Source organism: Rhinolophus hipposideros (genome assembly GCF_964194185.1).
Source record: "Rhinolophus hipposideros genome assembly, chromosome: 6".
Taxonomy (NCBI): domain Eukaryota; kingdom Metazoa; phylum Chordata; class Mammalia; order Chiroptera; family Rhinolophidae; genus Rhinolophus; species Rhinolophus hipposideros.
In genome coordinates this window covers 52,728,487-52,756,007 of record NC_138052.1, presented here as the reverse complement: position 1 = coordinate 52,756,007, position 27,521 = coordinate 52,728,487, and the positions used below count along the sequence as shown (strand labels likewise).

Here is a 27,521-nt window from a genome sequence, read left to right as displayed (position 1 = left end):
AGTAAATTAAAAATCTGAGTGCTGGGTTTACAAACATTCTAAATCCTTCAATTTCCACGTAACTACCAATCTCTACCGTGACCTACACATTAACGTTAACATAACAATGACTACACCAATTTTCAGTATTTCAAAACAGGATGGTATTTTTAATTTCCAAAATGTCAGCATTTCACTGAATTTTGCACATTGCATAAGAATAGATAGTTCTGGGTCTGCGCAGAACACAGTAAGTTACCACATTTAAGTGTGCCAGATTTTATTACGTTTTAGCACAGAGCTCTAGTATATGTGGGTTACTGAAATAAACTGGTGAATCTTCTTAATGCAAACTCTTCTCTATACATAAATTTATTTACTACATTAAGATTTCAAAATACATCACAAGAAAAAAATATCTGTAACAATGTGTGGTAATGGATGTTAACTAGACTTACTGTGGTGATCATTTCACAATACATACAAATATCAACCCATTATGACATGAAACTAATATAATGTTACATGCCAATTATATCTCAATTTTTTTTTAAATTTCATAATAAACAAAGGGTACATACATTAGAAAGCATTCTTATTCTCCATAATTGTCAAGGAAGAAGAAAATGACAACAGACAAGCAAATGTTTTATTACCATCATAACTCTTTATCTAGTTCTAAGGCTTTCATATAAGTGCAATGAATCAAATCACAATGCAATTGAATCAAATATAGGTTATTAACTGAAATCTCCATCTATATATAAAATTAAGAAAAAAACTAGGAATACTCTCTTTAAAATTACAGTTTGCTATCAATAAAAACTATAGTCCCTAAACAAAAACAAACTGTTCAAAAATATCTCAAGTATCAATCCAGAGGTTAGATTTGTAGGTGAGCTTATTACAAACTATTGCCCAATATTTTCTTCTAATTTCACATTCCAACTTCATTGTAGAGGGAGGTTTTAAAAGAAACCTTTTGGAAAAAATCTCTACAGATAAACCTCATGACCAATCTCACCACTAACACACTTGTTTTCTGAAGATTATACTTTCTAAAAACAAATTAGGTTATTTTTTCATGATTATAGTCTCTTCACTTTTATGAAGTATAATTTACTTAATGTTTCATTTTTATTATATTTCCATAATTTATATTTTAAGGATATGTACATTTTAATTAGATAATATCTTTAATGTTTTATAATACGTACATACATTTTTGTATGTAAAATGTATTTTATCAATGAATATAAACATTTGTCATGAAGTCTCTACAAAATAGTAGTTTGGCATTATACAAATAAATGCAAAAATACCAATGTAGTCATTTTGCTTTGGTATTACTACCCTATGCATTGGGAAATTATTTCAGTACAGATGTTGAATTTAGCATGTTTATATAGCTTAATGATAAAAATCATTTTTCTTAAAATTATGCCTAGAATTAAAAAAAATTATTCCCAGATGGCCTCCAAGTCAAAAGCTAAACCTGATTCCATGTGTTCATTCTTAGCACTTCATGAGAAACATGAATCAAGATAAGCAGGAAATATTTGCTACTGTACACTAAAAAATGAAGATATTTACATACTGAAGAATCTTCGGCCTTAAATTTTCAATTGGGTAATGTCCTAGAGAAATTCCAAGTTTTTCACTATAGGCCAAAGTACTTTTCTCTCTTTTCATCTCAGTCTGAAAATTCTGCCTGTGATATGGGCCTTATCGTATTTATACCAACCTTTGGAGCCTTCCCCAAAGTTGAAAGGTAGTCATTTGGAATGCATTTGTTATGTTGCTTAATAGTATATAATTAAAATCTAGGTTACTCCAAAACCAATCTTGAAGTACCCCTTGTGTTAAATAAAAAGTAGGCAAATTTCCTAGGCTTCTGATTTTAAATTTTTATACACATGTATCCCCTCAAATTACTATTATATTCTATGACAGTTAAATACAGCTATGTGATTACATTAAACTTTAAAATAGCTTCTTATAAAAAAGAGTTTAATGAGTACACTGAAGGGCGTTATAGCATTAACATTTTAAAAATTAGAATAAAACTTTACAGTCATATAATTCTAAAGCTAAAAAGGTCCTGAGAAAACCTAGTTCCACTGCTCATTTTTCAGATGAAGAACCTTGTGCTCAGAGAAGCGCTCATGATTACACAACTAAGCTAGCTGAGAGCATCAGAAAGCGAACTCCCGGTCTCACAGTTCTTACTGTTTAGAGAGGTAATACCTAAAACCCATTAAGCCATGTCCTCAGGTAATCAAAATGATTTAAAGGAACCCTTTTTTCATCACATCAATATTTTTCAAAGCACTATTACATGTCATTGTTACAGTTATTCTTCTGAACTTAACCAAAAGGAAAACACTTAAAAATCAAGGAATATGGTTGTGTTGGGACGCCCAGTGCCCTGTACTTCCTTTCCCTATAGTATAATGAATTCTGCAGTTCAGAATAATGATCCCAAAGCATTGAAATGAAGAATGGTAAAAGAATTGCCAACTATCAATAAAATTCAAATAAAAGGATTCAATTCTCAACCAACTCCAGGTATCAATTAACCAGACTGATACCTCAGACTTTCCAGTTCTTAAAGCTAATTATACTAAATTCAACATCTTCAAAATTCAAGAACCCTCCTCCTGGCAAGAAAAAAAGAATTTGGCTTGACTGCACTACATGAAAAAAAAACGTTTTACACATTTACACATCTGAACACAGTACCAAAAACCGCATTGTATTAGGGGGCTAACAAAAGACAGGGGAGACATAAAATAGCACCACATATACACAAGGTGGCAGTGTTCTCCCATGATACATATACGCATATTCAGTATTCGTCTTTCCCAGGGCTGCTGTTTGCACCATTCTGAACTGAAATATTTAAATTTAAAATTATTATTATTATGAAACCATAGATAGTTCCTTTCTTTATTCTTAAAATGGGAAATTTTCACTTTTAAACCTCTGCACATACATAACTATTCCTCTAATAATGAATTGCAAGCATCCTGATAAAAATGCATGATTTCTACCATAACTATTTGTAATCATGGTATTTTTCATTAAAAAAAAAGAGAAAGGAAATATGCTTTAACCTCCTTTTATTTAAATAATAAAAAGTTCAGCTAGCTGACAACTTTAAAATACGAATTTTTTCCAATAATTCCATTAATCAAAATTCAAATAAAAGATGTTCAGATGAAAATCTGAACAAAAGATTTTCATCTATCTTTTCCAACTTAAACGAGAGAAAGATCGTATAATCTCAGAGCTTTTGAAAAATAAAAACTAAAGTATGAAACTTAAGACCCCAAACTGTCTTTCTAACTAGCCATGCTCAGTATTGGTTAAATTCAAATTAATTCCATAAGTAGTACAATATGTAGATGTTAACAATAAAAAATCTTTCAAGGACTTTTTTGTGCTAATTAAAATCCTTATTATCTGGTTGTGTGTCTAATTATTTCAAGATCCAGATGACCTAAACAAATCATGAAAGTGAAGCAAAAAATAAAAGTGATGAGAAAGATACCAAGATTTGATCAATAAAACAGATACATCCCTGAAAAGCTATGCTACATAAAATTCCTATAAATCAAATAATATTCCCACTGGCTTATTTTTTTTAAATACTGAAACTGAATTCTCATTAAGAGATATAAAGAAAGGCCCAATGAGGAGAGAAAACTAAAGAACATTGTTTTAATTCTAAATTTAATTTAAAATGTATATGCTTTAAAGTAAATCCAAAACAATGCTCTTATCTAGTCTACAAGTCCTACAAAATTATTTCTAAAAACTCAATACCAAATTCCCATAAAACTAATTACAATGCTTACTGCCTCGATCTAACAGTGCAATTAATTCCCTTTCAAATAGTTTAGTTAATCTAAATAGCTTAGTTATAAGTGCAATAATTTATGTGCACTGTAACAGAAAGCCTGTTTATAAAACATAGAAAAAATCAAATAAAAGACATGGATAGATTAGCACCACTTAATTAACACAGCTACAAATCTCATGGTTCCAAGATTGTTAAAATACCCAACTTAGAAAATAGATAAATACCATCAGGTTTTGTAGCTTGACACCATGAAACATCTGAAATCATAGAATATTTTCTCTTACCCTGATTAAAATTCACCGAGCTACCTCTTCTAATTATACTTTACTCCCTACAGAGAAAAACTGGCCAACTGAAATGGCCAGGAGGCTCGACAATTTTATTTTCTCATCATGAATTAGTCGATGAGCATTTTAATTAAGTTTGGTCACTAGTGAGGGTAGTTAACGTGAGTCACACTACCTGAATATGACTGACTTCGGACCCTAACAAAATCAGCCTTGTGGACACGGCAAGATATATCCCCGCCCTCTAGACAGTAAGATGTTGTGCAAAACCAGGACATTATCATGCAACACTTTGAACTTCAGCATGCATTTCAATCTTCCCTCAATATCCTCATTGTAAGTTTTGAAATTCTAGTTGCCATAATAAAAATGTGGCCCTTCTGTGTAATAAATTATTAATCAACTTTCTAATTTTTTTCCAATGTGATAGTATAAAATGGATTAAATATAAGATTTAAGACACAGAAAGTTCTTAGCCAGCACACGGAGAATAGGAACCCACATGCATTTCCGGTAAACCATTCCACAGAGAAATCATGTGCTATGTTCTCACAGGTAATGCCTTTTCTATGACCCACCTGTACAGCTGCTCAGTATGTATTTAGGACATATTCACACACAATTCTATAAGGGAACATGTTTGATATGTGAAGCATCGTTTGTCAGAGTAGCTAGAGACATCACTAGAGGAATGAATAAATGGTAAGTAAATGTCCGTGAAACACTATGCAGCACTCAGAAGCACTGAGAGGTAGACAGATATATACATACAGGAACATGAAGAGATTTTTTATACAGTGGTGAACACAAAAGGAGAAACAGTAAGGTCTACAGCATAATACCATTTAAGCAAACCAAAAATATACACACTAAATATAATAACAGGGAATATTTTACAAAATACATATACACATATTCAAGAACATTCACGGGTGCCCATGGGAGGGGGCTGTCACAATGCCTAGGTCACACACCTGCCTTCATCTCATCACGTGGGCACTGTATCATCCCACATCATCACAAGAAGGGTGAGTACAGTATGCTATTTTGAGAGAGTGGCCTTGGTGGCCAATATATGTGGCCACATTCACATAACTATATAAGGCCACATTCACATAACTTACTACAGTATATTGTTGTTAATTGTTTTTATTATTGTTGTTGTTAATCTTACTGTGCCTCATTTGTAAATTAAACTTTGTCATAGGTATGTGTGCATAGGAAAAAACAGCATATACTGTTTTTTCAGTATATGAACCCCGGTTCAGTACTATCCGAGGTTTCAGGTAACCACTGGGGGTCTTGGAATGTGTTCCCCATGGATAAGGGGGGCTATTATACATACTGTTAGTCAGTCGTGCTTGTTGTAGGTATATATTTGAAATATTTTGTGCTAGAGCAGGCATGTACACACGCACATACTCACACAAGCTTGGTACCTGTCATTCTGGAGGCCTAGAAAGGCACAACCATACTATCGGTTACCCTCATCATGTACTGGGCTACGTAAATGAGGAAAACAACCCAAATCAGTGTCACAGAGTTGTCTTAGCAAAAGACAAAGAACAAGGAGGCATACTTCCCTTGACCATTTGTGGTCCCTGGACTATAGTTTAAATGTCATGATTTGTTCCTCCTCTGTCCACTTGTAATCTAATTAATGTGACAATTTAGGCAACCAGTTCCAGACTATACTACCAACTGCGAAAATGCCAATTCGCTTTCATTGTTCCCTCCCTGCTTGCTAGTAATTGGAAGAGGAATTCTATTTACAAGTTTATTATACTGACCAATCTATAAGTGACCAAATATCATTTCTGGTACAAAAATATGAATGTCTCCAAACCTGTCATTTTAACACAGAAACCAAGCCCCTGAGTCCCCTTTTCAGCTGTCCTCCAGGGGACAGCCCACCAAAACTCTTGGCATGACCCTAAAAAGGACAAAACTGATATCCACACCTGCTTGACATACACAGTATTCTTGCTGTAACAAGATTTTGTTCGTCTGTTTTACTTAAAACAAGCAGCAGCAGCCCTTTCTACTTTAAATGACAGTAGTTGGAATTGTTACCTTTGCTTCCGGGAAACCCACAGAAAAAAAATGAACCCAACAAAGTTTGGGGAGAAAAAGAAAAATTAAAAACAGGCCCTAATCATAACAAAGGAGGTTCCCAAACTTCTTGGGAGTATAATAATCCCCTTGGGTTCTCCTTGTAAAAGTAGAGTCCCGGATGTCACTACAGACCTAGCTAATAATTAGAATCTCTGGCAGTGGGGGTGTCAGAATCTACATTTTAAACAAGCACCCCCAGAAAATTCTCATGCAGGCCATCCAAAGACCATTCAAAGGCCATCCAAAGACCACACCTGGGTAAGCACAAGAAGGGTGAGTACAGTATGCTTAAGGCGTGAGGAAAAACTAAGAGCAGAAGCCTCATCTGTGAATAGCAAAAAGAGATATAAAGCCTGAATGTAATAAAATCAAGTTGCTCTCACCCAAACTTCATCAAAATCAGGAGGGACTAGGATTGAGGGGAAGAACAAAAAAAGAAAGAAAGAAAAACTATAAACTCACTGCAGTACAGCAATGGACGGATCTGAGTTGAGTTTTGCAAGCTATACCAGGACAGCAAGGGGGAAGGTAGGGGCACTCACATGTGGAAGATGGGGAGACGGGTAACAGGGAATGGAGATTTAGTTACATGCCAGGGGAGGTAGACAGGTCTACACCCAAATTTTACAAAGAATGATCCTGGAAGGGGGAATGAAGGCAATACAGAGATATTCTCTGATCCAAATTTCAGGAAAGTTGATCTGTTATAAAATTCTTCCTAGCTCATACATAATGTTAAAAGGGTTACAAAGCATAAAAACGAAAACAATGATTTATCAAATAACTTGGCTTTAGCACAATAATATATTTACTCAAATTCCAATATACGTGGCCACCAAGGCCACATACCAAGCGGAGGCAGCAGTAGCCATGACCCCTAAGAGCCATGGAAAGAGCTGCAAATGAGAAATGGCACAGCGGTGACGGTCGTGTGTGCATGCTATTGACAAGCAGCCTATCACACAATATGAGAAATTGCTGATGAATGTCTCCAAAAATCTCTCCACTCTTTGGTTTCATCCCTTCCTCCCTAATGTATAAGGTGACAGTTATTAGAAATGTGTTCTGCTAAAATGCCATGGTCGCCATTGAGTACCTCCTACTTCTTACTGTGCTTTCACCTTCAGGAACTGTTTCAGCCCTGGATTCATATTACTCCTTTCTATACAGTTTATTGCAATAGTAATCGTATTGCAAAATATGTAACGCTAGGGGTTTTACAATTATTTCATTTCCTTCTCACATTAATCCAATGAGGTAGGTGTTACTATCCCTACTTAAAACTGTGAGAAAACAGGTTCAGAAAGATTCAGTAAATTGTCCAGGATCACACAAACAGTACATGAAAGAACAAGGATTTAAATCTTGGTCTTTGGCTCCACACACCTTAACTACCAAGCTATGAGTTCAATATACTCACTGACTGGCACACAAGGAGTACAAATATTTTAAAAGCTCAGTGTTCATCTCTAGCTGAGAGGAGGTTTCACTGTAAGTGGCATCTAAACTTGCAATTGCTTTGGAAGATGGTAGAAATTCAATAATCAGGCAGAAACAGAAAAGCTCAAGGCTTTCCCATGCTAGTAAATGGCCCAAGTTGGCTGAAGCATAAAGCGAATACAAGAAAGTCATGGAGGACAGCAGAGTGCCTTGAATACCGAATTAAAGGCACTGAGCTTTAGTACTTCAATAATTGATAGGGAACAATAGGATCAAAACAGTATTTTCCATGTTCCATGCTGCCACCAAAAGAAAAAATCTAACAGTATCTGCATTAAAATGTTGCTGCTCTCCAATGTGGATGAAATTCCAATTCTTTAACATAGCATACAATGTCCTTTGCAATCTGGTTCCAAACTATATTTTCACCTTCCTTAACAGCTATTCTTCCAGCCACACTAAAGGTTATCAGAATTCCTTATACATACCATGCCCTTTTAGGTCTGTCTGTCTTTGTTCTTCGTATATAGCCCTGTCTGAAATGCCCTTCTCTCTCTAGAGAACTATTTATCCATCAAGAACCAGTCCAAAAGTCCCTTTTCCTATAAAGCCTTTCCTACCTTCCTGAAGAAAAATGTCTGGCTCCTTCTGTGTACGTTGATTACAGCATTTACTACATCGTATCTCCCACACATGTCTGTATATATCCCCTGGACTGTCCATCAGTTTTGCAATGTTAGAATGTTAGCACAGCATCAGCAGGCAGCAAGTACTCACACTTTCTCTGAACAAAAGATTGGTCTGGTAATGGAACGAAGAATCATTTGAAGGGGTGAAAATAAAGAAAGGGAGACTAAACAAGATGGGAGACAATTAAGATTTCATCTAGGTTGGTGTCAATGGGGAAAAAACGTGTCTTGAGAATCTAAACTAATAGAATCTGTCTGATTTGTCAATGAATTGGATAAAGGAGAGGGAATGGAGCTCGGTAAGACCTATGACTGAGATGAGTGTCTGTGATGGTGGAAGTAAACAGAAAGAGTGGAGGACTGGGGTTGAAGGCTACAATAATGGCTTTATACATGCATGCCAAGTTGGAAAAACCAGCAAGACCTTTAGATACAAAATCTAACATTTTAAAATGTGAAAATGGATATTGAGTTAGAAATATTAAGTTAAAAGTTCCCCCAATAGTGGTAAAAGCTAATATAGTCCTAATAGATGAGATTATTAAGGAATAAAATGCAAAAGAAAGGACTGAAAATTAACCTGAAGGATTTGTAAATTTGGAAATCAGAAAAAAGAAAAGTCAGCAAATGCATGGCCAGAAAAGCAGGAAGGGTGGAAAGAAAATCAAGATAGTGCAATAGTATGGGAGCTAAGGAAAGAGATAAGAATATCTACCAGGTACTGGGAATTGGTCAAGAGTATGACTAAGGATTTTATAATTAGGTTGTTGATAGCTTTTAAGAGGGCCGTTTCAAAGAGTGACATAGGCAGAAAACAATTTCAAAAGCTTACCTGCCTATGCTTTTTAAAAAGCAGGAAAAGTCAGCACAGAAAAAAAGAATGATGATCCAAAAGAAAAAATAAGTAAGATAAACTCATGGAGCAAGATTCTGGAGAGAAAATCATCAAAAAAGATGCACAGATGATCTGGCTGTGACATTTTTCAATGCATGCTAACCAGAGTTAGTTCAGCTCATCTGGCTACCTGGGCAATGTCTGTCCTAAGATCACCACCCCGTCTTTACAGGCAATAGCTGACTGGAGCAATGTAGACTGACCCAGCTACCGAAAACAAGAGGGTTCAATTCGTCGCTACTGGCTGAATATCCTGGAGGAGTTGGATGACTACCTTGTACCATTTGGACAGGAGAGCGGAAAAGGCTGACATGGTTAAAGAAACATGCAGCACATACTAGCAAGAAACCTGCTGGCAATCTGGATCTTGGTTCTAATTCCATCTGGAGGCCAAGCTCCATTCCTATCCTTGGGTTCTTTGGTGCCTCTGTACTCTAATGATAAATTCTCCTCTTCTGTTTTAACCTAGCTCAACTTCATATTTGTAACTAAAAGTCCTCATTAATACACATACTAACGAACAAGAATTCCTTTTTAAAATGATAACCACTTGAATAAAATCTGAAGGTAGGCATAGCAAACTAGAATGTACTTTCTGAAAATAATGGCAGATGGCAGAAAGAATTTGGAAATAAAACCAGAATCAAACTAGCAGTCTAAAAATTATGTTGTGAAGTTACAAATACTTTGCGAAGACAAAGCAGACAAAAATACTACCTGGAAATCAAGACCAATATACAAGAATGAAAGTAGAACCTTTGACTTCAAAAATACGGATTTTTTTTTTTAATTTTACTTCAAAAATAGATTGCCACTGTGTCAAAATATCAAGACATTCAGATCGAAACGTCCAATAATTAAAAATGTATAAATGGGGATTAAAGAGTTAGATATTAACTTGAAATTCCCCCAACAATGGTAAAAGATAATGTAGATTTTACTTTAAAAATGAAATTACTGATTTTCTTTAAAATTCATAAAAAATGAGATGGACTAATATTGGATGGAGAAAAGGCTTACTGGTTAGATATGTAATAAGCAAAATGTCAATGGTAGACTTTAGGTTGTTGGTATGTAAGAGTTTATTATAAAACTCAACTTTGCAATATGTTTAAATTTTTTCAAAATAGTATGACGGGGAAAAGAAAACTGCTGACACTATAATCCTAAAAGTGCACCACCGCACAGAGCACGATTACCCAAACAGGAAGTACGAGCTATCCGAGCAAGTGTGGCATGTACATTACTTACTGATAATAATGGTTCGGATCGGCACCTCTAAGCCAGTTGCCTCCACGCTCTCTCCCTCTCATCAATTCGAAGGCCCAGAGAGGGTTAAGCACCGTTTCCTAGACTCCCTGTCGTCATGTTTTGGTTTCCCCTTAGCAACTCAGGCCAAAACATCTAATTTCCTTTTATCTGAATTTCTGAAAAGCTGCTTTCTTAAATTATAAGATATAAATCCACTCAAACATGATGGCAATCTTTTTCCTAGGATCTTTTTCCTAGGAATCATTTCAAATTCTTTATTCTTGGTCAGAATTAAGTCCAAACAAGCAGTTGTCCTTTATTTCTCCCGCTGCCCATAAAGATAAATAAATGATGTATTCCAATGCTCTTTGGCCCATTAAAGTGCTTTTGAAAAATGTGCCATAAGAAAAGTTTTAAAGATTTAATTGTAAAAAGCTTATAACATTCTTTATAATAGAAAAAAGTTGAAAACAATTAAATGTAACACAGTACAAGTTAAATTTGTAGTACCTACATATAATACAATACTTGCTGATTCACTGAACATGATGTTGCACTTTAATTCTTGACATGAAAAGTTATACACAAGACAGTGAGTAAAAAATGGTTTCAAGAGCCAGCCCCCAACTGAGCCTGCAGGTGAAAGCAGGCACCAAATCTGAATCTGCATCAAAAACACCCCACCCAGATGATTCCCTGAGAATCACCCCAATCGACTCGTGCACAGACCAGAATCTCTTTCAATGGTTGTTACTCACAAGCAGCCGGCCTCAGACCACACTGTGGATTTCCCACAAGTCTCTGAAACGTCCAAAACCCCAAACAAGCAACAGCTGACCTCAGCATGTCCTGTACCTCTTGCTAAGCGGCCCCCAGCTCAACACTAGCAGCAGCCAACCTCAGTTTGCAGCTTAGCCTCTCCCAGGCACCTCCAAGCCCAGCACAGGCAGCTACCAATTGCAGCTCACTTTGTAGGACGTACCATGAGGCCCCAGGCCGGGCACACACAGCAGCTGACCTGGGCCTGCACCAGAGCCCTTCTAAGAGCTCTCAGAACCAATACACCTGGCGGCTGGCTTCAGACCACACCAAAGCACCACCTAATTGAGCTCCACAACAACACATCCAAAGGGTGGACTCAGCAGGCACCAGAGCCCAATAAAGTGAATCCTGCTCCATGGGGTCAGCCCCACACAACAGCTCATCTACTGTAGTCATGGCCTGCCCTCATAGCCAGTCCGCCTAAGGGTCAATCCCACCCACTGACATGCCAACAACAATCGAGGCTCAGCTGCAACAGGCGTGCAGACACAGCCTACACAAGGGACACCCCTGGAGTACCTGGCTCAGGTGACCAGGGAGACTGTGCCATTGGGCCCCATGGGACACCTACTACATAAGGCCACCCTGCCAAGACTGGGAGACGTAGCAAATCTACCTAATACATAAAAATAAACAAAGGGAGGCGGCCAAAATGAGGAAATGAAGAAACATGTCCCAAATGAAAGAACAGGTAAACTCCAGAAAAATAAATAAAATGGAGGCAAGCAATCCATCAGATGCAGAGTTCAAAACACTGGTTATAAGGATGCTCAATGAACTTAGAGGAAGAATAGAAGAAATCAGTGAGAACTTACACAGAGATAGAAACCATAAAAAAGAACCAGTCAGAATTCAAGAATACAATAACTGAAATGAAGACTACATTAGATGGAATCAATAGCAGATTAAATGAAGCAGAGCACTGAATTAGTGATCTGTGATACAAAGTAGCAGAAAACACCCAATCATAACAGAACAGCAAAAAGGAAAACGAATAAAAAAAAAAAATGAAAAGAGTTTAAGGAACCTCTGGGACAACATCAAGCATACCAACATTCATATCATAGGGATACCAGAGAGGGAAGAGAGAGAGCAAGGAATTTGAAGAAATAATGACAGAAAACTCCCCTAACTTGGTGAAGGAAATAAACATACAAGTACAGGAAATGCAGAGAGTCCCAAACAAGATGAATCCCAAGAGGCTCACACTAAGACACATCATAATTAAAATGTAAAGGTTAAAAACAAAGAGAGAATCTTAAAAACAGCAAAAGAAAAGCAGTTAGTTACATACATGGGAGCTCCTATAAGACTGTCAGCTGATTTCTCAACAGAAACTTTGCAGGCCAAAAGGCATTGGCACGAAATATTCAATGTGATGAAAAGTAATGACCTACAACTAAGATTACTCTACTCAGCAAGGCTGTCATTTAGAATCGAAGGAGACATAAAAAGCTTCCCAGGCAAGAAAAAGCTAAAGGAGTTCATCACCAACTAACCAGTATTTACAAGAAATGTTAAAGGGATTTCTTTACAAAGAAAAAGATAAAAATAGGACTAATAAAATGGCAATAACCACATACCTACCAATTATTACTTTAAATATAAACAGATTAAATGCTCCAATCAAAAGACATAAGGTCACTGAATGCAGAACAAAACAAGATGTATGTATGTGCTGTCTACAAGAGACCCATTTCAGATCAAAAGATGCACACAGACTGAAAGTAAAGGGATGAAAAAAGATATTTCATGTAAATGTAAATGAAAAAAAGCTGGGGTAGCAATACTTATATCAGACAAAACAGACTTTAAAGCAAAGGCAATAACAAAGGAGGATGTCTTATATACAATGGCCAAGATATGAAAGCAACCTAGGTGTCCATCAATAGATGATTGATAAAGAAGATGTAGTGTATATGTACAATGGGATATTACTCAGCCATAAAAAAGAACGAAATCTTACCATTTGCAACAACATGGATACACCTAAAGGGTATTATGACAAGTGAAATAAGTGACACAGAGAAAGACAAATATCACATGGTTTGTCTTACATGTGGAGCCTAAAGAACAGAATAAATGAACAAACAAAACAGTAGCAATCTCATAGATATAGAGAACAAACTGGTGGTTGCCAGAAGGGAAGAGGAGGGCTGGGTGAAAAAGGTGAAGGAATTAAGAAGCAAAGATTAGCAGTTACAAAATAGTAACAAGGATATAAACTACAGCATAGGGAATAGTCAATAATATTGTAATAACTATGTATGGTGCCAGGAAAGTACACGTACTGGGAAATCACTTCATAAGGTATACAAATGTCTAACCGCTATGCTGTAAACCTGAAATTAATATAATATGGAATGTCAACTGTGACTTAAATTTTTTTTAATTAAAACAAAAACGTCTTAAATATAAATGGAGTTTTTATATTCAAGACATTATTATAGCATGACATTACACATACATGTGTCATATCCGAAAAATGCCAAAATACTATAGTGGTTATCTCTTAATTAGTCCAGATGTTTGTCTTCATTTTATCTATTATTTTCTATTTTTTTCTGCAACAAAGATGTATAGCATTTCAGAGTAAATAGTTTATCCTTCTACTTCTTTATAATTGTAAAATAACTGCCAGATATTCTGCTTCTATCAGAATAAGACTTCTCAAATTTGTCCAGATAGTTGAAGGCTCCCATCATTACTATAGTCAACTGCCATACCAGTTTTATAAACTTTATTATGTTGTCCACATTCTTCTACCATAATATTTCTGTTTATATTGTCATCCAAATGCTTTCATCAATGCTGTCAGATTTAAGATTTTTTGCATAACATCTTGACACAGAATGGTGTTCTCCCAACCCTTCTGTTTCTTTGAAATGAAGCTGCCTTCCGTTGCTTTACCAGTCACCATTCCCTTCCCGTACCTGTTACAGCGCCTAGCACCTTGCAGTAATAGACGACACCTCAATCTTCCTTAGTAGACCTGGAAGCTCCTGACGGCAAAGCCAATGTGCTAATCCTCCCCAGTGCTTAGCACATAGAAAACACTGACTAAATTGCCAACAAACTTGGGTAGATGAACAAGTGAGGAGATGGCAAAAGAGTATCTAACTGATTTAAATAAATTAAAGGCTCCAGACCTAGATATTACAACACATGATACTTAACAGTATGATTTTAAAGTTACTATTCATAATATGATAAATCATGGGGAAGAGATAAGAGACAATAGTCTAATGCCCCCTCCCCATGATTCTCAAAAAAAAAAAAAAAGATCCCCAAGACAATTGACCCTGAAGACGAGTGTCATACAAGCAAAGGTCTTCCAGAGAGTGGCACAAAGAAATGTGTGAAAGCTAGAAAATGTGTCGTAAATAAAAGACCTTGCCTAAAACAGAAGTGGCAGGTAAATTAAAAGCTGAGGTTGAAAGGCTGAAACAGAGGTTGGGGTTGGGGAGTTATGACGTGACTCCTGCTACACCGGTCTCCTTGCTGCTCTCCTAACATGCGCCGTGTGCCTCCCAGGGCATGTGCACACACTATTCCTGTGCCTGGAACACTCCTTCAGCTAGACTTCCACATAGCTAAACTCTCTCATCCCCTTCAAATATCTGCTCAAATGTCATGTTCTCCAGTGACTTCCTATTTAAAATTTAAACTCAACCTCCTTACTCTGCTCCACTTTTTCTTTTTTCCATAGCACTTATCACCTTCTCACAAACTTACTTTACTTATTACGTTTACTTATTCATTTGACCATTAGAATGTAAGCTCCATGAGAGCAGAGATATTTGTCCATTTTGTTCACTAATGTAGCCCAAGCACCTAGAACATAAGTGACTGATAAATTACTTCTGAATTCACAAATTGGATGTGACAAAGATTGTGAAGGAAAAAAATGAATAGGACTTGGTGATATCAGTACAGTGTCAAGGAAAAAGCTCTAGACTTGAAATAAAAGATCTGGATTCAAACCCAAGCTCTACCACTATTTTCTGGCAAGTGTCTATGAACTTCAGTTACTGATCTGTAAAATGGGTGTTTGTGAGGATCAGATGAGATACACAGGAGCAGCAGGGTGATTACAGAACTAATTGTTAATTTGAGTAAATTAATTCAAAGCAAGTTCAATCGTAACAGAAAAGAATGAAGCTCAAGAGTTAGGGCTGGGGGTGGCCGGTTAGCTCAGTTGGTTAGAGCGCGGTGCTCTTAACAAGGTTGCCGGTTCGATCCCCACATGGGCCACTGTGAGCTGCGCCCTCCACAACTAGATTGAAACAACTACTTGACTTGGAGCTGATGAGTCCTGGGAAAACACACTTAAAATAAATAAAAGTTTAAAAAGTACATATTTTTAAAAAAAGGGGGCTGAAGGACTCTAGGACTGATACTAAAAGAAATAAGAAAACCCAGAAAAGTAACTTCATCTGGGAATGAAAAAGGATAGATAATGAGTTAGATTTTAACGTATAGCTGTGCTGTCCAACATGGTATCTCTGGCCACATATACCTATTTAAATTTTAATTAAAATAAAATAAAAAATTCAGCTGCTCTGTTACACTAGCCGTATTTCAAGTGCTTAATGGCCACGTGTTTAGTGGCTACCACGTTGGACAGCGCAGGTTACAGAACAGTTCCATCAGCACAGAAAGCTCTAGTGGACACAGTTGATTTATAAAATTTGAGCTGACAGCAGAATAGAATTCAAGTAGGTATATTTTAATATCCCTGGTGCTGCATTCCTGTAAACTTCAAATATCATTAGAAGAAATGCAAAATCTAACCACATAATCAATCTGAGTGGGAGTTGCAAACTGTGAATATAACAAATAATTCACATTATTACGAGGGCCTGTGATACATGAACACTCCCCATTTGATGGCATGAGGTCACTGACATATAGGCCATCGACATGGCAACTATAAATAGAATTTAGAAAGTCCCAGTGAAGTTGCCGACAAGAATTTGGTCATCATCCTGGCCAATCTCTGGTTAGTAACTTCCGATATCCTGGCAAGGCCAAATATTACACACAATACAACAGTTTTCTTAGTGAGTGGTAAGATAATACCTAGAGCTCCAAATCTCATCTGAGGGGGCAAAACTTACTTGTCAAAAGTAACTGTGATTACCTAGAATGGCAATATCCATCCCTAATGAATGAACCTATTTCAGCTACAGAAAGATCCAGAATGAAATATGCAAATGCTTAAAAGACTCAAAGTTAGATGTTAATGTGTTTGTTTTAAAGAAAGCTATGCAAAAGTTGATCTTTTACATATGCACAAAATTTACTAGAATCTGGTCTGTAAGAATGATTGACTTGTAACAAATTTAAAATATACAATTGAGTAATAGACTTTAAACTTGTGATTTTAAGCTGAAATATTTTAAATTCATAAATAACATTTGAACATTGAAAAGACTTTAAGGTCACTGTGTTTACAAATTCAATTTCATACGTTCATAAGAATGATTTAATACCTAGGAGCACTTTGCTTATTACTTCAGACAATTGATGTACTTAAAATTGAACATACTAAATACTATTTTAATTATGTTAGCCTATTTCTATGCAGTAATATTTGCGAACACTGGTTTGATATGTACTTCATATTACAATAATAAATAGCATGTATAAAACACAGTAAATTAAACAATTAGTAACATTCTTAATCAGATATTCTTCTAATCTGAACCAGAAGAATTTACAACGTCTGGAAAAAGTGCCATAGAATAGTTATGACTAATGCAAACCACATGAGGTTGGAGTCAAAATTTCCAACTGAGAAAGCGGTTATCAGTATGAAGGGACAGATGTCCACTAGGGATTTTTTTCTTCTATTTTTCATAACATTACGATAGCTTTGAAAAAATCCAAAACCAAGGCATAAAAATGTCACATACCTAACTGATATTCACTATGATTTTTAAGAATCTAAAACTACATTCACAAGCAAGAGCAAAAAGAAACTGTTCATGGAATAACATGCACTTAAAGGAAAACGAGGATCCAAAAGTATACTATCACCCTCAAAACTCTGCTCAGAAACTTCAAATGATGAGAATGTATGTTCCTGGATAGAAGTAATTAGGACCAACTCATAGGAAACCATGTGACAAGCGCAACAAGTTTTGGCAGGTCAGCCCTCTTAAGTGTCTACATTCCTCAGGGCTCTGTCATCCCTTTTCTATTTTCACCATCCCAAACCCCATGGCATTTAGTCACATAATTTTAAGTATCACCTAAGGCACTAACTTCCAAAACCAAATCCATCCTTTCCCCTTGATTCTCACTGCCATCATCTTGGTTTTATCCTTCATTATTTCTCACCTGTTCTGCTACAACTGCCTCCCCTAACTGATATCCCTATGTTCCTCCTCATCCCTTTCCAGTCCTTTCTTAGCACTCAGCTGGAGTGATTTCTCTCACATCCAAACCCAGTCTGATTAGGTCCCTTCCCAGTTCAATTCCTTCGAGGGCTCTCCATCGCCTAGCCTTCAGCTGCTTCATTCTTCCTCATTACATCAAACACCACCTGACATACAGTACTTCATGACTTGTTTGTTCACTAACTCCACTACAACATAGAATACGAAGTCCATAATGGCAGAGTTTTTGTTCACTGCTATATGTTGCATAGTAAGCATTCAAACATGCATGCATGAGTAAGTGAATAAATGAGTGAATGAATGAATGGATTGATGACCTAAAGGCCAAAGGCCTCCTCGACTTGCCAGAGCCCTTCTCTTTTCACTTTACTCCCACCTTTACCTATACTGAATTGTAGTTACCTGCATATGCCTTTGCTTTTGCTACTCCCTTTGCCTGAATACAAAACTCTCCTCACCATCCAATGAACCTGCTATAGTATCATCCGTATTTAAAAACCATCTCCAGAAAGCTTCCTGCAACTCCCTAGAGAAAGTATATCACTTTCTTTCCTTTGTGCTACATCTGTACCTATATCTACAGTGGCTCTACTCAGACTATACTGGAATGTGATTGTGTCCCTTGCTAGATTGTGAATTCTGAGGCCAAGGCCTATTATTCATCTCTTTATCTCCAGTGCCTAGGACGATACCTGTCATAAAACAACTACTCTACGAATGTTGAGTAAATTAACATAAGCATGACTATTCTGTGAGAGAAAGGAAAACATGGAATTTCAAAAAGTCACTCTTCCAATTTCATGATGATAACCAGCCATGAGATGAAAGAATTAGCAACCAATGACATCACCCAAGGTAACTAAAGAGAAGGAGTTATACAAAGAACACACATCACCAAACAATCCGAAATAACTGACACCCTCATATTTTATTACATATACATGCCGGCTTCTTCTTGCTCCATCATTTGCCTTCCCTAAAAGGGAGACCTGGGTTCCCCATGAACAATGTATTAAGTAGATCACTTTCTGAGGAAGCTTTTGATGTTCCATCTAATACAAGTTTTTGTGTTCCTTCATATTTTGATTCAAACTTCAAAATAGTTGTATAGGACTAGATTTTAGAACTAATCATATACCCCTGAACTAGAGCTTTATAATCTGCCATCAATGGGTTACAGCTGTGCCTTCAGACCATGGAGCAACCACACAGGGGCCCCCCCGACCAATCACCTTCAGCCATGGGAAGCCTCATCCATTTTCCCAATGTGCCTTACAAACCTCAGTATAGACCAAGCCCCCTAAATCCAACCATAAGGAACATATCTGCCCTACATAATTAGTTCTAAGGAACCTGAATATAAATGTACGATCACACAGATGCATACAAATGAACAGAAATAAATGTACATGAAACCATTTAGAAAATTTAAGTTTTAAACCCAGTGACGGCTAATGTAATATCAAGTGAAGCCAGAGGCCAAGATGTGATCCTTGATTTCTCCCTCCCCCACCGTTCAGTAACCAAGCTATGGAAAAATTACCCCCTATTATTTTTTCAAATAGGTTGCCTACTCTCGATACTATGCCTTAGTTCAGAATCGTAGCATTTCTCATTGGAATAACCATCTCCTGATTGATCTCCCAGTCTCTGGACTCAATGAAAATTTATCTACCATTTGTTGAGGGGTTTATGTAACCAGCATTGCACTTAATCGCTAAGCACTTAATCACTTAACTCTATATTTTCCAATTCTCACAGCAACACTGCCAAGCAGAAATTACTATCCTCCTTTTCACAGATGAGAGGACAGAGGCTCTGAGAGAAGTGGCGTGCCCAAGGTCATGCAGCTGGAATTGTGCAGTGGAAATTCAAGCTCAGGTCTATGTTCCCATATGTTTAGCCTTCTTCAATTAAGCCCCAAGGTCATCTTTCTAAAAGGTAAAATGTAATCATGTTTCGCCCAACATAAAATCCTGGAAAGATCATATCTCCAGCCCATATCCCCTGCCATCCTCACCCTTTCTGTCACACTTCACTCCCAGCTGTTCCCTAATATGTCCCTGCTTTGCCTGTAAACACACTTTTTCTGACAAGAACACTTGGCAGGCTACTTCCAACACAAACTTCAAGATTTACTCAGATAATCCTTATCCTGGAAAGCCTTTGCCCTAACAAATTCATACCTAAAACTGGGTTAAGTAACCATTTCCTATAGTTACTACCAGCTAGTTTCTTGTATTATAACTTTACCCTATTAGGCTATTAGTGCTTTAAGAGTAAACACTAAATTTTTAAATCTCTGTATTCCTAGTACAATGTGTATATAGCAAAGACTCAATGAGCGCTGAACTAATGCATCAATCAGAAGCAGTGTGCAGCTTAAGAACTTGGCCCTAGAGTTAATTTGATGTGCTCTCGAATTCTACCCTGCCACACAATATATACCTGCCAAGCCTGCAGCAGGCTTGTAAAAATCTCTTTAATTTCTTCATTTGTAAAAAGGGAGACAACTGCACCTACCTCATAGTTTAGAGGGGAGTAAAATAAATAATAGATTTAGCACAACCTCTGGCACATTGAAAGTACGCATTAAACATGAGCAACATTTTCGTCACTCTCAAAGTTTATCCACACTGACAAAGTCACATCTCCGGAAAAAAAAAAGAGCTTATCCTAGCAGCTTCCATCAGAGCTTATGTTTTCTCCAAAAAGTCAGAAGTCAAGATCACGAGAACATCCTCATGCACAGACAAGGGTGTTTCAGCTTCTGGTTACACAAGAGTTCAGGCGCTACCATCACCCGCTCGAATCACTAACTATGTCTGCAGTTTACTGCTTCCTACCCACACCTCGGTTTCTCCCCTCAAAGTCTAACACCGTGCCCCTAAGCAAGCAGAAGCCGGCCCCACAGAAACCTGTCATGCCTTCTTCCCCGCAGCCAGGCTTGGGCGAAGTGGAAGAGATCCATCATCTAGCACAAACTTAAAACTCCTCGAAGAATCATAATAGAACCCCTTGTATCCATCCCGAGACCTTAGCCCCCAAAGTACTAATTCAAGAGAGAGAATAAATTCCTGGTATGAGGAATCCAAGAAAAGGTCCCCTTAAAGGTTCCCCAATAGGAGTTCTTCGGGTCTGTTCCTCTCAAATAGTTGCCCAAATCCAGCACTCCACCCCGCGCCCTTCCTGACTACTCCTAAATCCAGAGTCTCGTCCACTCCCTCTCGAGAGAGAGATGGCTCAGTACTTTCAGGGACCGGGGCGCCTTCCGCCCACGCGTGTCACCTCTCCTCCCAGCCCGTCCGTGCCCTCCCGCAGCACACGCGCGGCCTGGTCCCTCGCCGCCGGCTCGCCGCACAGAGCCGCGACTCACCGCTTCTTGGGGATGGTACCCGACTCCTGCGCGGCGGGAGTGGCCGTGGGCGCCGCCGTGGCAGCCGACGCGGCTTTCCGCGCTTTGCACTCATTGGTACTCAGCGCCTCCCGGGGCTGGCCCAGCAGATGGCCCGAGAGAACCCGCAGCCTCCGCCCGGCGCGGTCCGGTTCCGGGTCCCGGTCCCGATCCGCTGCAGAGCCGGGGCCCGCGCCAGTCCCGCCGGCTGCACCCGCCGCCTCCGCCTCCGCCATGGCTTCCGCCTTGTGCCGCCGCCCGGGACCGCTGGGCGCGGGTGAAAGGTCACTCAGAGCGGCGCCCGGCGCGACCATTCGCTGCGGCGCATCCCGGCAGCCACCGCGGCGCCTGGGCGGCGGGTGCCATGCGCCTGAAGCTCCACATTCTCAGCTCCCGCCCACCGCGCCCGCCTTCCTCTGCGGTCACGCCTCCGGCGGTGTGCACCTGCCGAGCAGGTGAGTTCCAACTGTCCCCGAGCTGGCTCAACTCGGGCTGGGCTGGACCAGGAGCCAAACCACAAGCGTCCCCGAAGTGCCCTAGTAACCCCGGGTGGTGTTCTCGGCTGTGGCCTGGGCCTCTGGAGTAGCTTTCGGGGGCAGAAGCCTAGAGCGAGAGGCGTGAGCGGCGCTGCTAGAGGGGACAGCAGAACTAGCGCATCCTTTCCCTGGAAGAGTTCCTCCTGCTCCACCTCTGCCCCCAACCCCTAAAGTAGCTCCAACTGACTCCTTGCCTATAACCATTAGAGAAAAGAGTTATCATTTTCTCATCGCCTGCTTCGTACCTGGCTGTACTTAGTGCTGGATCTCAAGTTAGTAATCTCCATTTTACTGATGAACAAAGAAAAGAAGACGCGCAGAGACACTAACTTGCCCAAGGGCGTGCAGCTAGTAAATGCTAAAGCAATCTAAGTTCTCTATACATTTGTTATGGGATGCCAGGCCCTTCCTTACCCTAATGGAGGCAAAGGTTTTTATTGCTACAGGTAAAATTACCCAAGAGCTCTTCTTAAGACTTCTCGCTTATCTACATATTGACTTCGTTTGTGGCGAATAGCACTTGGTGAAAGGAGGAGGATCTCATAGGACAGTGCTCCTCAGCCGTTTGCAGCCAGTGGATTAGATTGCAGACCTAACCATCAGGTGTAAAGTTCCTTTTTGCGTAATGTCCAATTCAGAGATGCCTTGGAAATGATAAGAAAAAGGACTGCCATAAGGATTCCAAACCCAATGAAGTCACCTCCTTTCTGAATAATCACCTTCTTTCTACCACTGACTGTGAAAAAGACACTTGAGGAGTTATTTGACTAATACAAAAGAACTCTTTACTAGTTATGAAAAAATTCAGGCAATAGGAGGACTTGATTTGGATGTCGGATCTCCAGATCTTAAGAGAGAGTTCAGCATTAAATATTTAGTCTTGCTCTACAATCACTGAGCCCAACTCCTGTTTAGCTGCTGCGTCTAACCATCGTGCTCTTCCTAGAGGAAGTCATTGACTATTTCAAATTAACTAGCAGTGAAGAAAAAGGACAGGAGTAGGAGTAAATTGCTAAGTGCTCTAAGAAGAAAGGCTCCTCAAGTTCAAGAATTCAGCAACTCTAAGTCATCGACCTTCCCACACCCTTTCTAGATGGTACTAGAAATAGCGTTAAAACACCAACTAGCATGTTTGCTTCCATTCATGTAAAATTAGTAGATTTTTGCCAAAATACTATATAAGCAACACCAAATCTTTTTGGAATGAAACAGGTCTATTAATTTTTGCTGGACTTCCAGAGAGCTTAGTCTACCATGACCGGCAAGCTTTAAATGTAAATGTAGTTAACTGACATCTTTAGTCTTGTCCAAACTGAAGTAGGGCTGTGCTTCTTGCCAGCTCTCAGGAGCCAAATTTATAAAATTTGCAGATATCAACAGAATAAAAAAAATCCTCTGGGTGATGAAAAGTTTGATGTAAACCATAATTATATACCAGTGGAAAAACTACTGATTACATTTCAAATATGTGTAATAAAATACATATAGGCAGTAAAAGCATTTGTTGAGATTCTGTTATATACCTAATTCATTACTATGCGCTATGACATAGAAAGTATTAAAGCCAGTGCTTCATCTATATGATATAATCAGGCTAATTAGGAGTTAGGATATATGTGGGGGAAAACTGTGATACTATTGGGTAGAATAAGTGTGATGCAGCTGGCCTTAGTGAAAGGTTTCCTACCCCTAACACTTACAAGAACAAAGCCCAAGCAGAGTGCCCTGAAATTTATTTCATGCTACCTAAGAAGAATGAATGTTTCACTTATAGCATGGTCCATTGAGATGCTTATGATTCCCACAAAAAGCAAAACTTCAGGATGGCCTCAATGAACCTCTGGAACACTTGGCCTTTGATAAACCCATATCCATGGAGAGCTTACCACATGTACAGAAACGGGTGAACCGGTGACATGTGGAATTTTAAATGGAGTGACCTTTATTTGCATTTATGACATCTCTTCTAAAATGAAGCACAAGGAAGTCTAAATAGGATAGGTTAATTCCTAAAACATGCACCAATTTTTTTTACTGATTTTCATCACTCCTTGAGCTTCTAAGTGATCCCTGAATAAAGGAAATCTTGCATTTTTACATATCTTTATTATAAAATATAATGCAGAGAATAGTGAAACGTGTAAATTATCACAGATCAAACACCCTGTAACTTCCATCTAGGTCAAGAAATAGAACACTGCCAGCACCCCAGAGATCCCCCTGTGCCCTCTCCCAACCACTTCATCCTCCCTACTTGCCAAAGGTAACTACTGTTTTGAGTTTTATGATATGCATTTCCTGTTTTTCTTTATGGTTTTAACAATTTAGCATGCATTCCTTATTTGTTTGCATTTATATAAATAGAATCATATAGTATTATTTTGTGTCTGATTTCTTTCACTCAACATTGCGTTTATGAGATTCATCCATGTTGTTGCATGTAGTTGTAGTACATTCATTTTCTTTGATACATATATATGTATATAAGTAGTAGTATAGTTATACTTATAAGTAGTATACTTATATATATATAAGTAGTATTCCATTGAAGGCATATACCAAGGTTTATTCTACAATTAATGGACATTTGAGTTATTTCCAGTTTGGGGCTATTGTGAATAGGTTTGTATAAATATTCTTGCATATGTCCAGATGGACATGTAGATGAATTTTTGTTGAGTAGCCATCTAAGAGTGGAATCGCTAGGTCATAGAGTATGCATATGTTTAATAGATAATAAAATGCCAAACTGTTTTCCAAAAGAATTGTACAAAACCTGCCATCCCAGCAGCATATGAGAGTTCCCATTGCTTTGACGTGTGTTATTGCCAGTCTCGTTGGTTTTAGCTATTATATACTATTATCTTATTGTGGATTTAATTTGCGTTTCCCTGATTACTAGTGCAGTCAAGTATCTTTTTTGTGTGTTTGTCGGCCATTTGTATAGCATCATTTATGAATGTGTAATGGATAAATCTGTGTTACCTTCTAGAGGCCTTATTGTTTTTCTTTCATATTTATATCTACAGTTTACCTGGAATTGATTGTTTATGGTGTAGATCACTTTTTTCCATATGAGTATACAGTTGTCTCAGCACTACTTGTTGAAAAGATCTTGTTCTACTTTGCCACCTTTGTCATAAATCAAGTGTTCATAGAGCATTGGTCTATTTCTGGGCTCTCTATTCTATTGGTCTATTTATCTCCCTTAGGCCAGTATTACACTGTTCTAACTATTGTATACATATTCTTTTAGATCTTTTACATATATCATTTGTGAATAATAGCAGTCGATTTCTTCCTTTACAGCCCTTGTACTTCTTTTTCTTCCCTTACAAACCTTGTGTAGTACTGTTTTTCCTTATCTTATCCAACTGACTCGGACCTCCAATGCAATGTTGAATAGAAGTTGTGATAGTGGACCCATTTCCTTCTTCCTAATTTCAAAAGGAAATTTCTCAACATTTCATCATTGTTTGAAGTGGGTTGCTTTAAAAAAAGTAAACCTTTTAACAGGTTAAGCAACTCCCCTTCAAATCCTAGTTTGCTGAGAATTTTCATCATGAATGGATTTTGAATTTTATTAGATGTTTTTTCTGCATCTGTCGAGAAAATCATGTGATTTTTCTCCTTTATTTTGTTAGTATGGCAAATTACATGGATTAATTGTTCACTGTTCAACCAACCTTGCAATTCTGGCCATTTTATATATTACTGAATATAGAGTATCAAAATTTTGTTTAATATTTTGTATCTGTGTTTATATGTAAAGTCGGTCTATTATTTTCCTTTTCTAACAAGGAACATGTCAGGTTTTGTTGGCCTCGTGAGACAGGCTAGTGAGGACTCCCTTGTTTTCTAATCTCAGGAAGAGTTTACCATGTAAGACTCATCATTATTTCTTAAATTTTTGTTAGAATTCACCAAAGATGGTCGGTTAGCTCAGTTGGTTAGAGCGTGGTGCTGGTAGCACTAAGATTGCCAGTTCAAACCCTGAATGGGCCACTGTGAGCCGCTCCCTCCTTAAAAAAAAAAAAAAAAAAGAATTCACCAAAGAAAACTCAAGGTTTTTTATGGGAAGGTTTTTATTTATGGATTAAATAGTTTAATACTATTTGGATTTTCTATTTCTATTTGTTTCAGTTTTTCAGTATTTTTCTAGCAAATTGTTTGCTTCATTTACGTTTTCAAATTTACTGATAAAGTATCTTTTATTATTGTTTTAATGTCCATAGAATCTGTGGTAATTTTTCATTCCCTACGTTGGTTATTTCTCTCTCTCTCTCTCTTTTTTCTTTCTCTCTCTCGTTCAATCAGTTTGCTAGGCATTAATCAATTTTATTACTTTTTCAAAGGACCAGCTTTTGACTTTGTTGATCTTATTATATGCATGCTTTTTAAAATTAATTTCTGCTATTCCTTGTCATTTGTATCTTCTACCTTTTTTTTCTAATTTCTTGAAATGAACGCTTAGTTCGTTGATTTCTCAGACTTTTGTGTGTGTGTTTGTTTTCTGATATATGTATTTATGGCTATAAATTTCTCTCTAATCAATTAATTTCATTCATGCAAGTTTTAATAACAGTATCTTCATTATTATTCAGTTCCAAATAGTTTGTATTTGAAAAGAGTAAGTATTCTCTCTTGTTTTGGGGTACAGTGTTCCCCAAATACAAATGGCTGACCTAATGGTTATGTTTTCCAAGTTTTTTATATCCTAACTGGTATTTTGTCAATTTATTTTATCAGTTATTGAAGTATGTTAAACTCTCCCACTATTATGGATTTATTTATTTTTCTTGTACTGCTAGTTTTTGCTTTCTATACTTTGAAGTTATATATTAGATATGTCCAAATTATATTTTCCTGATAAATTGAACCTTCTAAAATTACTAAATGTCCCTCTTGTCTATAATGCTTATCTTAAAATTTATCTATACCATGTGTGAGTGTGTGTGTGTTCCTATCCTATAGCTTTTAATCTTTCTGTAGCCAGATATTTTAAATGTGTTTCTTATAAACAGCATTTAGTTGTTTTCTTTTAAGCAGTCTAAGCATAAAATCCTGGATCATTTAGCCCAGTTAAATTTAATTGACGTACTAATATATTTGGTGTAGGATCACTAGCCTCATTGCCAGACAGATTCGGGTTCTAAGATTGTCTCTACCGTTGACCTGATGTGTTGTCTAGAGTTTGTCACATTAATATCTCTGGGCTTGGCTCCTTATCTGTAAAATCAGGATAGTAATGACTACTTCACAGGTGTATTAAAGAATTAATGAGGAAAGCTATAATAAATTGTAAGGGCTGTTATAGAAATAGGAGTAAGGCTGGTGTCAAGAAGATAGCCTCTGGAAAAAAATAATCCATATTAGGAGGAAAAGAAATAAGGTTAAATAGGTAATGGAAAACAAAATTATGGGAACATTGAAAACATATCAGAGAAGTGAAAACTTGATGTGGTGGGAGCTATTATAAGTTCTTGAGCAGGGGATTAGCATGACAAGCTGTAAAGACCACTACTTTGGAATTCATTCTGAAGTGGAAGTCAGCCTGTCAGGGATACCTGAGAAATTGTTAGCAGTCGGAAAAACAAGCTGTACCAGCAAATGATAAAGACCTAAAGAACTTCTACAAAAAGAAGTTAACAATATTTTTAAATGACAGAAAAGCATTGAATTGTGGTTAGCTGTCTGCTCCAGTAAAAGGCACTGAGTTAGCTGCTAAGTAAAGATGGTTAATGTGAAAGTGGCTAGAGATGATTCTGTGTTCTGTTGTTACACTATTCTATTTCAGGATGTCACAATCACACTAATGTATATACGATAAGGAGAAACTGACTT

At 37.6% G+C, this 27,521-nt stretch overlaps 2 protein-coding genes across 8 annotated transcripts in view; one reads left to right on the top strand and one right to left on the bottom strand.

The window, feature by feature from the left end:
- The window catches only part of AGPS (alkylglycerone phosphate synthase), a 124,079-nt gene extending 102,602 nt beyond the window's left edge, over window positions 1–21,477 (bottom strand). For 2 of the 3 annotated variants that reach the window (XR_013993492.1, XM_081050970.1), the window contains exon 1: window positions 21,124–21,476. Coding sequence is in view for 2 of the 3 variants with exons in the window: in XM_081050970.1 (XP_080907096.1) it covers window positions 21,124–21,455 (332 nt within the window). In the remaining variant the exon portion in view is untranslated. Of the gene's footprint in view, window positions 1–21,123 lie in introns of all 3 variants that reach the window. The other variant, XM_081050971.1, reaches the window with a different exon arrangement.
- Window positions 21,473–27,521, top strand: part of NFE2L2 (NFE2 like bZIP transcription factor 2) — a 127,160-nt gene continuing 121,111 nt past the window's right edge. For 3 of the 5 annotated variants that reach the window (XM_081050989.1, XM_081050978.1, XM_081050983.1), the window contains exons 1-2: window positions 21,473–21,596; window positions 23,859–23,940. The gene's annotated coding sequence lies outside the window, so the exon portion shown is untranslated. The remainder of the gene's footprint in view (window positions 21,597–23,858; window positions 23,941–27,521) is intronic. The other 2 variants (XM_081050993.1, XM_081050981.1) reach the window with 2 other exon arrangements.